Raw genomic sequence first — 14,142 nt, 5'->3', positions numbered from 1 at the left:
TCCACTGCGCCCCACCCATTTTAGGTAGATATGCCCCTGAGTTTATTGTAACCATTGTATAGTGGCTTGAGTTTTTTCCTTTAAGTTTTGCTGAATCCCCACTCTGACATGGAAGCCTGCTACATGACCGTGGGCCTGTCACATATTATAAGTCCCACTTACCTTACAGGGTTATTTTGAGGATCAAATGGAGGGAAGGAATTGATGGGTAAAGTGTTTAAGTCGCCATATGGTTATCAGAATATTTTGATTTACTAATGTATTAATGTAATGTTACTAGTTGGTTTAAATATGTGTCAGCTGCCCTGAACCTGGCTTTAGCTGGAGATGTATGTATGTATGTATGTATGTATGTATGTATGTATGTATGTATGTATGTATGTTAGTTAGTTAGTTAGTTAGTTAGTTAGTTAGTTAGTTAGTTAGTTAGTTAGTTAGTTAGTTAGTTAGTTAGTTAGTTCCTCCCATGCTAAGTAGCATCTCGAGCTACAAGGGCTGTCCAGCATTTCCGGTCATGGGCAAATGTTTAGCCTCTTCCCATGCAATATTCAGTGCCTTCAGGTCTTGCTTGAATGTTCCCCGCCAGGTGTTTCGGGGGCAACCTCACTGTTGTTTGAGATCAGGAGGAATCCACCTCATTGCCGTCTTTGGGATCCGAAGCTGGAGAGGGAAGGATATTAAATAAGTAATTGTTTTGTTGCTGTTGTTGAGATGTAAATAAATAAGACAGAAAATTCCCTGTATTTATTAAATGTGTATTCCTCTCTCCAAAGAACCGAGAATGATGTATAAAGGCCCATTCCATTTTACTTTTGGATCAACCCCTTGGGTATGTAAGTAAGAGAAAATGAGTTGGGGTGCTGTGTGGTTTCCGGGCTGTATGGCCGTGTTCTAGCAGCATTCTCTCCTGATGTTTCACCTGCATCTCTGGCTGGCAAAACACGGCCATACAGCCGGGAAACCACACAGCACCCCAGTGATTCTGGCCGTGGAAGCCTTCGACAATACACAGAAAATGAGTTGTCTGCAAGCTTCACAATTGAATTGTGATTTGAACTCGGGTGTATAAGGTCCCTGTCAGCTGAAACCATGTGACTCTAGCCCTTTAAGCACAGCACAAATAAAACATCTTGCAGACATTTTAAAAATGCACAGCACAAATAAAACATCTTGCAGATGTTTTGGCTTTTTTTGTCCGCACGTGACTCGGTTGGACTGGACAAAAAACACGTTGCTAGGGAAAGCAGTTCTTTTTTCCTCCCCCCCCCCATTTTTGCTGCAGCCCGTGCCCACCATTTTCTCCTGCCTGTGATTCTCCCTGCTGCCCGTCATTTGGTGATGGTTTCCCTCAGAGGTTTCCTCTACTTGCAGCTCACTCGTGAGTGATTTCACTGAATAAAGTACATGAATAAAGTTAGTTTTGGACTGATGATCCGTGCACATGTCATTTTTTTCTGTTTTTCTTTGGAGGGACGTGTCTTTGAAGTTACGATGACTCAATATGAGAATTGGCAATAAGTGCACATTTTGTCCTCAAGACGTTTTATCTGTGCTGTGCAGAAAGGACCTCTGTTAGGTGAGGGACATGTTAAACATTTTTTCCTGGGGTCCACTTTCAGTGTTATAAAAAAAAATCAAGGAAATCTATAGAAGATTAGAAAAAAAAATAATGTTCCATAGTTAAAAGATATGGGTTGATGTGATGGAATAGTACTGTAAAACTAGCAAAATCACACATGACTGTGAAAAGCATCTTTGCCTTTTGATCTCCTGGAGGGAGGACAGGAAACAATGCAGAGGTGCTAGGATGAAACTTCAAAGGCCTAAGTTACCTCATGGCCTGAACAGAGTTTTCCTGAGAAGGGGAAAACAAAGGTTTTGGAATTCCATCTTGAGACCTGGTCAGCGGAGCATCTCTGGGCCATGGGTTCCCGGAACGGGGACAAAGAACCAAAAGGGACATAACCACCTAAGCAATCCCTTAACCGCAATCATGTTTTATTTCTTTGATTTCTATTTTTCAATAAAAATCGTTGAGACCTCAGCTGGTTGGAGTTATTGGAGAAAAGAACCCAGGTTTTAATGAAACAAGCGTGGCTCTCCCAGGCTTGCTTTCATGATAGTTGACATCTCATGTGTATACTTTCCTTGTCTTGTCCTAGTCTCCCAGCAAGGGGAAAACCAAAGGCGACTCTACCGAGAACTTCTGAAAAACTACAATCGCTTGGAGCGGCCTGTCATGAATGATTCACAGTCCCTTGTAGTAGAGCTGCAGTTGTCGTTGCTACAAATAATCGATGTGGTAAGTTGACTGCTATTCAGTTTTCTCTTTTTTCCTTCCAGCCATCTTGCAAATGAAGCAGTGATGAATTCTGCCCAGCAGAAATAGAATGTCTTTAGGATGTTTCAAAAACCGTTTCGGGAAGAAGTTTGCATAGCTCTTTTCCTCAAAATCTCCAAAACATTCTATTTCTCTCAAACCAGGTTTTTTTTTTGAAAATCTCTAAACTAGCAATCTTTTTTCCCCAACCCAAGTTGAAGATGTTTCCTACCTGCTGAGAGAATAAAATTTGGCAGGAAACACTTTATTTCTCCTGTCCAAACCTCTTACATCCATTTTTGCTGCTGGCGCCTCCCATTTTGTGTGCTGCAGAAAAGATTCTCTGAAGGTTCCCCATGGAGGTTTCCTCTGCTTGCAGCTCATCCATACACAACTTCCGTGTAAAAAGTAGATGAATAAAGTATGTTTGCCTAGTGATCCTGTGCACATGTTGTTTTTTTCCTTTTTTTGTTTTGGGGGGGCTGTTGGCGAAGCTACAGAGATATATTATTAGAGAAGCTGCAATATGTGCATATTTGTGTCACTGTAACTTCTCAGACATCCCCCTCAAAACAAAAAATGGAAAAACAACATGTTTGTGGGATTACTAAGCAAAACAAATTTTATTTATCTCTTTTTTACACGGAAATTGAACGTGAATTTATTTATTTATTTATTTATTTATTTATCCATCCATCCATCCATCCATCCATCCATCCATCCATCCATCCATCCATCCATCCATCCATCCATCCATCCATCCATCCATCCATCCATCCATCCATCCATCCATCCATCCATCCATCCATCCATCCATCCATCCATCCATCCATCCATCCATTCATTTAGATTTTTACACCGCCCCATCCCAAGGAGCTCTGGGCAGTGTACAGCATAAAATCTCAATACAATCGAATGAGCTTCAAGTAGAGGAAACCTCCTTGGGAAAACTTCACCGAATGACAGAGGCACACAGAATCTCTGCAGCAGCACACATAATGGTGGATGCAACTGTGAAACTGACAAGAGTTCAGTGCAGCAGGCGGGGGAAAAGATCCATTTTGTATGGCAACACTTGTGTTCTCCACGCTGTGGGACCACCAAATGCCAAAACGGATCTTTTTAAAACATCTGCAGGATGAGTTATTTCTACTGTGCTGAAATCACCATTATTTAGCTTAACAGTGTGGAGCATTTTTCCAGTCCTAGTACTTTGTACTTGTGACCAGTTAAAATAGTCCACTTGTCCCAAACTCATTTTAAATGCTTTGAAGAAGCTGCTTTGAAGAAGAGCAGCAAAATTGGGCTTTCCCCCCATTTGTTTGTTTGTTGCCAAACTTTTCTGTTGAAGGAGAGGTGCATAGCACTGCCATCTTACATGTGGACTGAGGAGCGATCCCATCCTTTTATTAAGTTTGCCCTCCTACATTCTAGGAAATATAGGACCAAATGTCTGTGTTCAGGGCATGGACTGTCAGTGATACAGTCAAGAGTATGCAGGTTATAGAGGACATGACATGGGATGACTCTCTTGATGCTGATTTACCCATAATGCTCCTGCCCCCCCCCCCCCCAAAAAGATTGTTTGAGTTGGACAGGGTAGTAGGGAGTAGGGTGGCCTGTTCTGTTTCAGGCACAAAGCATGTTCTAGAGTTTCAAAAGGATTTGTTACAAGGGCTGGATATGACATATGTGTGACTTGGTAGGGCTGGAATTGGGAGGGGGATTCTGGACAACCTGCAGAGCAGTTTATATTATGGAAATGGTTCAGAGCAAGTTGTCCAAATCAAGTGGTACAGATCTCTCTTACTCATTATCATTGTGCTTCTGATTCAGTGCTGTTGTCACTCAATAGGGTGACATATGTCTAGGGAAAGACAGTTTCCTTTTCCTTGAGAGCAGCAGTGGCGTAGTGGTTAAAAGCAGGTGGACTCTAATCTGGAGAACCGGGTTTGATTCCCTGCTCTGCCGCTTGAGCTGCGGAGGCTTATCTGGTGAACTAGATTAGCTTTTGCACTCCAACACACACATCAGCAGTGTGACCTTGGGCTAGTCACAGTTCTTCCAAGCTCTCTCAGCCCCACTCACCTCACAGGGTGTTAGTTGTGGGAGGGAAGGGAAAGGAAATTGTAAGCCCCTTTGAGTCTCCTTTCAGGAGAGAAAGGGGGGATATAAATCCAACTCTTCTTCTTCTTAAAGTCCATTAAATACCCAGTACAAAATACCCCTCTGGTGCTATTCGTACATCACTTCCTTGGACCTCTGGGGGAAAAAATAGGGTTCAGCTTCTGCTGCATCACCCAGTATAGATCGAAAGTGCTGAAGCATCTCATGCTCCTATCTAAGTCTGAAATCAGACCTGTCTGGATACTCCATCAACAGCAAGTGCGTCCTCGATGAAATAAGCTGATCTAATTATTTGATTTCTTTTGTCTAAATTGTATGTGACTGAGTTCTGTCTCTCTTCAGCCGACTGCCATCTAATTGTAACTGAGGGCCAGGGGGACTTTGATTAGATGTTTTCCAGAATGTTAACACATGGTCTTGCCACATTGGAATACTAAACACAACTCTAAAAGGCGCAGATGTCCCTAATGTTTCACAAGTAATTTGTTGATTAATTATGAAGCTTTTAAAAACAATTTTACTTAGGAGCTTCTTGGTATACCGAAAGATATTACGAGCCATGTGTTCCTATAAATGATTCATCAGACCCTGTTCTTAAAGGTTTTTTTGCGAAGCTATAATCGTGGCTCATGTGCCAGCTTTCCAAGCCTGGCTTGCAGATGTGTGAAGGCATGTCGAAAGTCCTAAACGGTGTTTAATGTAGTATGTCATTGGTAAACTATAAAACAGATTAGGATCATGGAATATATTTTTGCTCCGGACTGTTACAGGCCCGTGGGACCACGTGGCGCATGTCCCAGTGTAAGGAAAGCCTTTCTCTGCAGCTTTAGAGTACGTTTGAAACATCCCAAGCAACACAAATAGCATTTCATGTTGAATTTCCATTGTTAGTATTATTATAGCCCATTTGTTTGTGTGTGTGTGTGTGTGTGTGTGTGTGTGTGTGTGTGTGTGTGTGTGTGTGTGTGTGTGTGTGTGTGTGTGTGTTGGGAAGTTTAGGAGATCAGTTCATGAATATTGGATTCCACTTATAGGGTTAGGTTGCCAGATGATACTGGTAACCAGTGGTGGGATCCAAAAAATTTAATAACAGGTTCCAATGGTGGTGGGATTCAAACAGTGGCGCCACCGCACACACGCACCTCCAGTCCCTATTGGGCAGGGAGGTTGCTTTAGTCACCCCTTCTCGTCACTGAGAAAAAATCAGTAACCACTTCTCACTGTGGCGCCACTGTTTGAACTGTGCGTGTGTGAACGGCGGCGCCACAGTGAGAACTGGTTGGATCCCACCTCTGCTGGTAACCCACTGGGAGAATTTGAGAAGCGGGGACAGTCTTCTTGCTGTTGTGCTGACAGGTGACATCACTTTCATTGAAAAACCAGAAGGGCCGTGGTCATGCCAGGACAACATCTCGGGAGTCATCCCAAGTGACATTGTGTGTTGTTGGAATTCTGAGGAGCCTTCTTCACTTTCCCCCCAACATCCTGTTAAGCAGTAGGCAACACAGGGCTTAGCCAGTCTAGAGTGGGAAACCTCCCAGATCCCATAATAAGGTCCATGTAAACAAGGCCAGAAGAATTATCAGAGGAGGGGGGGGGGGGTTTTGTAATCCCTTTGTTATGTGGGGTCTAATTTCTAGGGCCAGACTTCCCCCCATTCCTGTTGTGTCTCAGATTTCAGATAATTTATTATTATTATTATTTATTAAACTTGCTATACCGCCCTATCCCCGGAGGGCTCAGGGCGGTGAACAACATAAAGTCATACAAAAAACATAAAAATCTTAAAACAGGTACATCCTACAATAGGGCCCGCGAGACCCATATACCACCTTCTTCCAAAAATGAGGAGGGGTCCCAATGATGTTAGGGGACCCTACTAGCAGGGGGGGCGGGGCATTATCGGCGGCTGGACTCTCCAAAGGCCCGGTGGAATAATTCGGTTTTACAGGCCCTGCGGAACTCTCCAAGGTCCCGCAGGGCCCGAATAGCTGATGGTAATGTGTTCCACCAGGCCGGTGCCAGGGCTGTAAAGGCCCTGGCCCGTGTGGAGGCCAGCCGCGTCATCGAGGGGCCAGGGATCTCCAGTAGATTCGCCTATGCTGATCGCAGAGGACAAGCCGGGACATATGGGGTAATGCGGTCCCGAAGGTACGAGGGTCCCGGGCCGCGTAAGGCCTTAAAGGTCAACACCCACACCTTGAACATGATTCGGAATTCGATAGGTAACCAATGCAGGCGGCGCAACACAGGGGAGATGTGTTCACGAAAGGCACCCCCTGTGAGCAACCGGGCCGCCGCATGTTGGACCAATTTCAGTTTCCGGATCAGGCGCAAGGGAAGGCCCGCGTAGAGCGAGTTACAATAGTCCAGTCTGGAGGTGACCGTTGCATGGATCACAGTGGCTAGGTCAGTGTTGGAGAGAAAGGGGGCCAGGCGACGGGCCTGTCGAAGATGGAAAAACGCAACCCGGGTTATATGGGCCACCTGGGTTTCCATTGAAAGAGACGAATCCAGGTGGACCCCCAGGCTGCGAACGGAGGTGGTCGGTGCCAATATGGCCCCCTCCCACACTGGCGGCTGGAAATCCCCAATCTCACCCCCACGACCAAGCCGAAGGATCTCCGTCTTCGATGGGTTAAGTTTTAACCTGCTCTGTTGTAGCCAACCAGCGACCGCCTCCAAACATTGCTGTAGAGCTGCAGGGGCGGCGGCAGCTCCCCCCTCCATCAACAGAATGAGCTGAGTGTCATCAGCGTACTGATGGCAGATCAGCCCAAAGCTCCGTACCAGCTGAGCAAGTGGTCGCATATAGATGTTAAATAACAGTGGGGACAGCAATGCCCCCTGAGGCACACCGCAATGAAGCGGGCACCTCCGGGAAGCTTTGTCCCCACACCACACTTGCTGACTACGCCCCCGGAGGAACGAGGCAATCCACTGAAGGACAGTGCCCCGAACCCCGGAAGCGGCCAGGCGGTGGGTCAAAAGGTCGTGATCGACCATATCAAATGCTGCGGTGAGATCTAACAACACCAGCAGCGCCGATCCGCCTTTACTCCAATCCATAGAATTTAATGGGAGCCACTAAGAACAGAGCTCTATGTTCTCAACTCCATCCTTTCATCTGTGTATCTTAGGGCTCCATTTGTTGCTGTAGCAGAGTGTGATGTGCACAGCTCTGAGAAGGCAGGTTCCTGACCCAAAAAAACTTACAGTTTCAATATTGATGAAGAAGAGAGACAGGAGGAAGGGGGGGGTAATAGTGGAGGAGGAGAAAGCAACCTAAGGCAGTGGAAGAGAGTGGGGAATTGGAAACACAAAGAGTAACAAGAATGCGTGTGAAGAAATATTTGTGGTGCGGAGTTAAATTTTCAAGGAATTGCACCTATAGTCTTTTTAAAATTGTATTGAATACTTTAGAGCATGGATTGCTAATTTATTGCCCTCCAGCTGCTCATGGACTATGTTTCCCATCAGCATTGCCAATTAATTGGCCATGCTGACAGAGGCTGATGGGAATTGTAGTCCATGAACATCTGGAGAGCCACAGGTTGGAAACCCGTTCTTTAGAGACTAGCTGTGTCCTCAGGGTCTCTGGGAGGTAAATCTCTTTTGGGAACTGTGGTGGGCACAATGGGGTCTTCCACATGGGTTCAGTGTTTGAGAAGCATGCTTTCTTCTTGCTTCCCAACAGCATCAAGCTGGGTTCATATACCTCTGAGGGGTTCCCTGCCTTTTCTCTGATTTTTCTCAAACCTGATTTGCTCCAATGTTTTTTGAAACTTTGGGAAACTGAAGAGTCTACTCTGCTGGAGCTTATGGAGCTATTTTTTAATTTATGGTGCTATTTATTATTTTATGGAGTTTAAGAAGAAGAAGAAGAGTTTGGATTTATACCTCCCTTTCTCTCCTGTAGGAGACTTAAAGGGGTTCACAATCTCCTTTCCCTCCCCCCACCCACGAACACCCTGTGAGGTAGGTGGGGCTGAGAGAGCTCCATAGAGCTGTGACTAGCCCAAGCTGGCATGTGATAAATGCACAGGGTAATCTAGTTCCCCAGATAAGCCTCCACAGCTCAAGTGGCAGAGCAGGGAATCAAACCCGGTTCTCCAGATTAGAGTGCACCTGCTCTTAATGACTATGCCACTGCTCTTGATCTAAAATGTATATTTAACTTGTTGCTACCTGCCCCAAGCCCTGCTGTAGTGAGGGGAGGGGGCATAAAGAAGAAGAAGAAGACGACTTTGGATTTATATCCCCCTTTCTCTCCTGTAGGAGACTCAAAGGGGCTTACAATCTCCTTGCCCTTCTCCCCTCACAACAAATACCCTGTGAGGTAGGTGGGGCTGAGAGAGCTCCGAGAAGCTGTGACTAGCCCAAGGTCTCCCAGCAGGAATGTAGGAGTGTGGAAACACATCTGGTTCACCAGATAAGCCTCCACAACTCAAGTGGCAGAGCTGGGAATCAAACCCGGTTCCTCCAGATTAGATACACGAGCTATTAACCCCCTACGCCATCCAAATACATAAATAAATAAAAGGTTGCAGTAAACCCATGATGACTGCTGTGTAGGTGGATGGATTCAATTTTTTTCTGGCCCACATGGCAACCATTTCCTCCCCCTATTACTGGGGGCTTCAAAAAAATCATCACTAGAATACTATGTCAGTGCACCCTTGTGAAAAAAGTATATCAAGTTCTGTGAATTCCAAACTTTCATTTTTTTTAAAAAAAAGTAAGTCTGTGGCCCCTTGTGGCGATATAAGGGAAAAGGAATATATTTGCACAGGAAAGGGGTAAAAAAGGAAAAGCTATGCATTCAGAGAACCTTCTATACCTGTTATTACAATGGAATTTTGATATAACTCTATTGTTGGCCCAGGGAAAAGGGGTAGGCAGCCACTTCTGGAGGACTGGGGCAGGGAAACCTGTCATGTGAAGGCCCATTGCTGCTGGGTGTATTTGCAGCTGTACCAGCAACAGAGGGCCTTTCCCCACTTACCTTAAGCCCCGCGCTACTCCAGGAGAGTAGCGCGGGGTCCCTCAGCACTCCCCACTGAAAGGGGCGGCGACAGCACAGCTGCCCTGAAGCTGCTGCTGTCGTGCCCCTCAGTGCGCAGCATCCCAGGCGCTCTTCTTAACGGCGCCTTTTGATGGCCGTGGGGTCGTGGGGACGGCCGGGCGCGCGCCTGGGATGCTGCGGGCTGAGAGCAGCGCGCAGCATAGAGCGGAACGACGAGAGTGGGGAAAGGCCCAGAGAAACAACAAGATCCCATCTCAGTGTGGAAGACACCCTCCTGTCTCTGGATGTGTGTGCACAAAACCTGTATCTGATATATATCACCTCAGGGTGCATAAGAAATGGAAAGGCGTTTTGGTCAATTATGTTTTCCCCAATATAGATTTTTCAATATATCTTTCACTAACAGAATAAACATCTGCTTGGCTTCTAAATCAAATGAGGATAGGCTGTCGAGGAGTGAGCAGATACCACGTAATGTTAGGCAAAACTTTCAGCAATATAAGATAATGACAGGAAAGAGACTCCGGTTCCAGTCCTTTTTATAAGTATGAAGTGGACAGACACATTTTGTCACCAACACAGTTTTGTAAGTGTAAAGGATTTAGACTTAAGTCCGTGTTGGGATGCCTGGAGCATGGAACACAATTTAGAAATTGCAAGTATTTCTTTAATTTCATTTCATTTCATTTCTAGTCTGCCTTTCTTTCTGAGGCTCGAGGCAATAAGATAATGGGGGTGGGGGGTGGATCCAGAGGTGGGATCCAGCAGGTTCTCACAGGTTCCCAAGAGTAGTTTACTAATTATTTGTGTGTGCCGAGAGGGGGTTACTAATTGGTGATTTTGCCACGTGATTTTTGCCTTAGTTACGCCCCTCCTCTCAGTAGTAGCACGCAGAACTTGAAGCAGTCTAGCAGGAGGTGCACCGGAGTGCGTGGCAGCCTGCGCCTGCGTGCATTCGTTTCCCACCCAAGGACCAGCGCAGCGGCTGCGTCCTTGCCACAGCCCCGCCCAGGAATGCCCTGCCCCTGGAATGCCCGGCCACACCCCCGTTGTGCCCCACCCAGCACCATTGGCGCTACGCCACAGTTTAAATCCCACCACCATGGGAACCTGTTACTAAAAAATTTGGATCCCACCACTGGGTGGATCTACCCACTCTTCAAGGAGCTGTCCTCCAACCTAAGCTACAGCTGTCCAGCCCAAGGAGCTCACTTCCAACGGAAGAGGTGTCAAGTTGGAGGAAGGCTTTGACTTTTCACAAGAGAAGGGTAGCACAGAGGTTAGGATGCATCCCATTACATTACATACAATTAACAATACAATATAGCTCAGTGATGGCGAACCTTTTCGAGACCGAGTGCCCAAATTGCAACCCAAAACCCACTTCTTTATCGCAAAGTGCCAACCCCAGCAATTTAACCTGAATACTGAGGTTTTAGTTTAGAAAAAACGGTTGGCTCCGAGGCACGCATTACTCTGGAGTAAGCTTGGTGAAGCAACTGTGCAACACTTTGAATGGGTGAATCACAACCCTAGGAGGGTTTACTCAGAAGCAAGCCCCATTGCCAGCAACCGAGCTTACTCCCAGGTAAAGGATCATGCCCAGGCCAGCCTAGGTGTGTGTGTGTGGGGGGGGGGAAGTGATTTTCTGCCCCCCTCCCACATGACAAACTCTGTGCACAAGTGCCCACAGAAAGAGCTCTGAGTGCCACCTCTGGCACCCATGCCATAGGTTTGCCATCACTGATAAAGCTGGATTGCAAAAATTGGAAAACAGCCCAATAAAAAACATGTGCAATAAACAATGCTGTAAAACAGGATTACAAAATTTAGAAAACAAAATAGCACCTACGATAAACAGTGTAGTAAAAACTGCCTGATTCCCACTCCCTCCAGACATAGTCCCCATCAGCCATAGACAGAGTGGGAAAAACAACCCAACTACAATTTTCAATTATTTTTCTTATTGTAGCAACGACTGAGATGTTGTTGAGAGACAGCCCATCTTCCGAATACAGAAAGTAAGCTTTAAGCCCTGATTTGTTTGGCTTAACCAGTGTGCTAGTCAACAGGACATTTTTTATTTAGCCAGTGTGGGATTATTCTGAAGTCTCCCAGTGGTAACAAACCCGAGCCTTTGAAAGTGCCCTTTAAAGTTATTTCAGAGATAGGGCACACAATTGAGCCGAACGGCTCTCGATTGCTGCATTTATCATTCCCCCCAAAATATTCCCAAATCTTTTCTAAAGCTGATGCTGTCACAGTTTCTATGGTGAGGGGAACCACTGGGGGCTTGGGACTTTGGGCCTTTCCCCACTTCCCTTAAGCCCCGCGCTACTCGAGGAGAGTAGCGCGGGGTCCCTCCGCACTCCCCACTGAGAGGGGCGGCGACAGCGCAGCCGCCCCGAAGCTGCTGCTGTCGCGCCCCTCAGCACACAGCATCCCAGGCGCTCTTCTCAACGGCGCCTTTTGATGGCCCCGCGCTCTGCGCGGGGTCGTGGGGACGGCTGGGCGCGCTCCTGGGATGCTGTGCGCTGAGACCAGCGCGTGGCATAGAGGGGAAGGATGAAAGTGGGGAAAGGCCCTTTGTCTGAATGTCAGATATAATCAGGACATGTGTCACCAATCACACAATCTATCAGGTAAACGAGGACCTTGAGAATTGTTTCTGCGTTCACCCCCTTGCAGTGGTGTGCTGCCACAATACAGCTCCTAGCCAAAGTCCCTGCCCCCCATGAACTCCCCCACTGCCCCCCACCACCACTGCCATGCTGCTGCTACCTCCGGGCCCAAGGCAGTCTCTGGCTCAGTCCAAGGCATGTAGGGCAGGCGGAGAGTAAGCAAGCAGCGCAGTGTAGGGCAAGCGGAGAGTAAGCAAGCAGGCCTCTCTGTCTCCCTCCTGGCTTCCTCTCCAGCTTACCAGGGGGAGAAGGATGCTGCCTCCACCTGGCTGGCAAGCCTGGGAGAAAGCTGGGAAAAAGAGAGGGAAGCTACGCCATTTGCGTGCTCGCTTGCCCACCTGCCTGTCCTGTTCACCTTAGAGAAGGCTTTTTTTGCAGTGTCAGTGCGGGGCATCGGGGGAATTTGATGGGAAGTTTAGCTGAGGAGTTGGGTGTGGGGCCAAAATGAGCCCCCATGTGACCCAGGAGGAGGAGGCATGGTTCAAATGACACACACACACGCACCCAGAGGTGGGATCCAGCAGATTCTCACCCGTTCCTGAGAGGGTGTGACTAATTATTTGTGTGTGCCGAGAGGGGGTTACTAATTGGGTCTGCTTTTCCATCTCCACGCCCTCGCCTCCCCGAGAGGCATCCTGCCTTTGAACGTGAAGGTTCCATATAGCAACTGCGACTAATAATGTAACTCCCTGAACTGGGTTAATCCCTTTCAGGTACTGCAGTTCATTGATTCTCAGCCTTTTGTGCCTTTTATCTCACCAGTCTCTATCAAAGAACCTGCGTGTTTCACCATTGCTGTGTTCAGATTTGTGAGTTGGGGCATTTTCTATAATGTGATGATGATTTAGAAATGACCAGGTGCAAAAAATGTTGGGGGTCGTGGTGGGGTGGCTGCCCTTGGGGGGGGGGGTTGCCCAGGGCTCAGGTTTGCCTCTGCCCCCTTTGCTGAGGGGGGGCTGGCGAGGGAACCTGTTACTACGATTTTTGGATCCCACCACTGCACACACCCCCAGCGCAACCCTAGATACATCACAGTCCTCTTTCCCTGTTTCTCCCACATTTCTAGTCAAGAGAGATCTTAGGCCACCTCTGATACCGCTGGGCAGCCTCTGTCTCCTGTGTATCCTTGTGCAATACTTTGCTTGCTCTGGCAGTATAAGACTCTTGCTAAGAGAAAAGTAGATCGTTGAGAAGCAAACGGGGGTTGTGGGGGCACTGGCAGATCACCTTTGGCTGGGAACGGAGGGTGCTCTAAAGTGATGGTTTCATCTTTTGGCTACTTGGATCAAACATCCATTAGTTTACCTCCAGGTGAGGCCTGGAGATCTCCCAGAACTACAACTGGTCCCAAGGCAACAGAGATCAATTTACCTGGAAATCATAGCTGCTTTGGAGGGTGGACTCTATGGCATTGTAACCCACTGGATTCTCTCTCCTTTCTAAATCTCCAGGAATTTCCCAAGCTAGAGGTGACAACCCTAAACCAGTGGTGGGATCCAAAAATTTTTGTAACAGGTTCCCATTGTGTTGGGATTTAAACAGTGGCGTAGCGCCAATGGGGCTGGGCAGGGCACGACGGGGGTGTGGCTGGGCATTCCGGGGGCGGGGCATTAATAATTTCTCTGTTACTGTAAAAAACTCCTACTGTAAAAAAAAAAGTTCCTAATTTCCAGCTGGTATCTTTCTGTCCATAATTTAAACTCGTTATAGCAAGTCCTATCGTCTACTGCCAACAGAAACAACTACTTCTCCTCTAATTGACTGCCTGTCAAATACTTAATACTTTCAAATGCTTAATTTTGTTTCTGGAAATCAAAAGAAGGATACTTTCCTTAAACAAGGAACTTTACCATATTTCTAAAACATGTTTTTAAAACAGCCCAACAGGGAGAATTATCCCGTTTTCTACCTTCGCTAACCAGCCACATAGGAAACAACAGGACTTTATGATTTTTGGACCTAATGGAATTTCTAACGGAAAAGCAGAC

At 46.9% G+C, this 14,142-nt stretch overlaps 1 protein-coding gene across 1 annotated transcript in view; it reads left to right on the top strand.

Moving 5' to 3' along the window:
* LOC125436290 (neuronal acetylcholine receptor subunit alpha-7-like) overlaps positions 1-14,142 on the top strand; it is a 152,353-nt gene that overhangs the window by 52,663 nt on the left and 85,548 nt on the right. The window contains 1 exon segment of the mRNA XM_048503169.1: positions 2,163-2,302. Within this exon segment, the coding sequence (XP_048359126.1) occupies positions 2,163-2,302 (140 nt within the window).

Source organism: Sphaerodactylus townsendi, linkage group LG07, assembly GCF_021028975.2.
Source record: "Sphaerodactylus townsendi isolate TG3544 linkage group LG07, MPM_Stown_v2.3, whole genome shotgun sequence".
In the NCBI taxonomy this organism is placed as follows: Eukaryota; Metazoa; Chordata; class Lepidosauria; order Squamata; family Sphaerodactylidae; genus Sphaerodactylus; species Sphaerodactylus townsendi.
The sequence above is the reverse complement of the archived record's forward strand: the minus strand, read 5'-3'. Positions and strand labels throughout refer to the sequence as shown.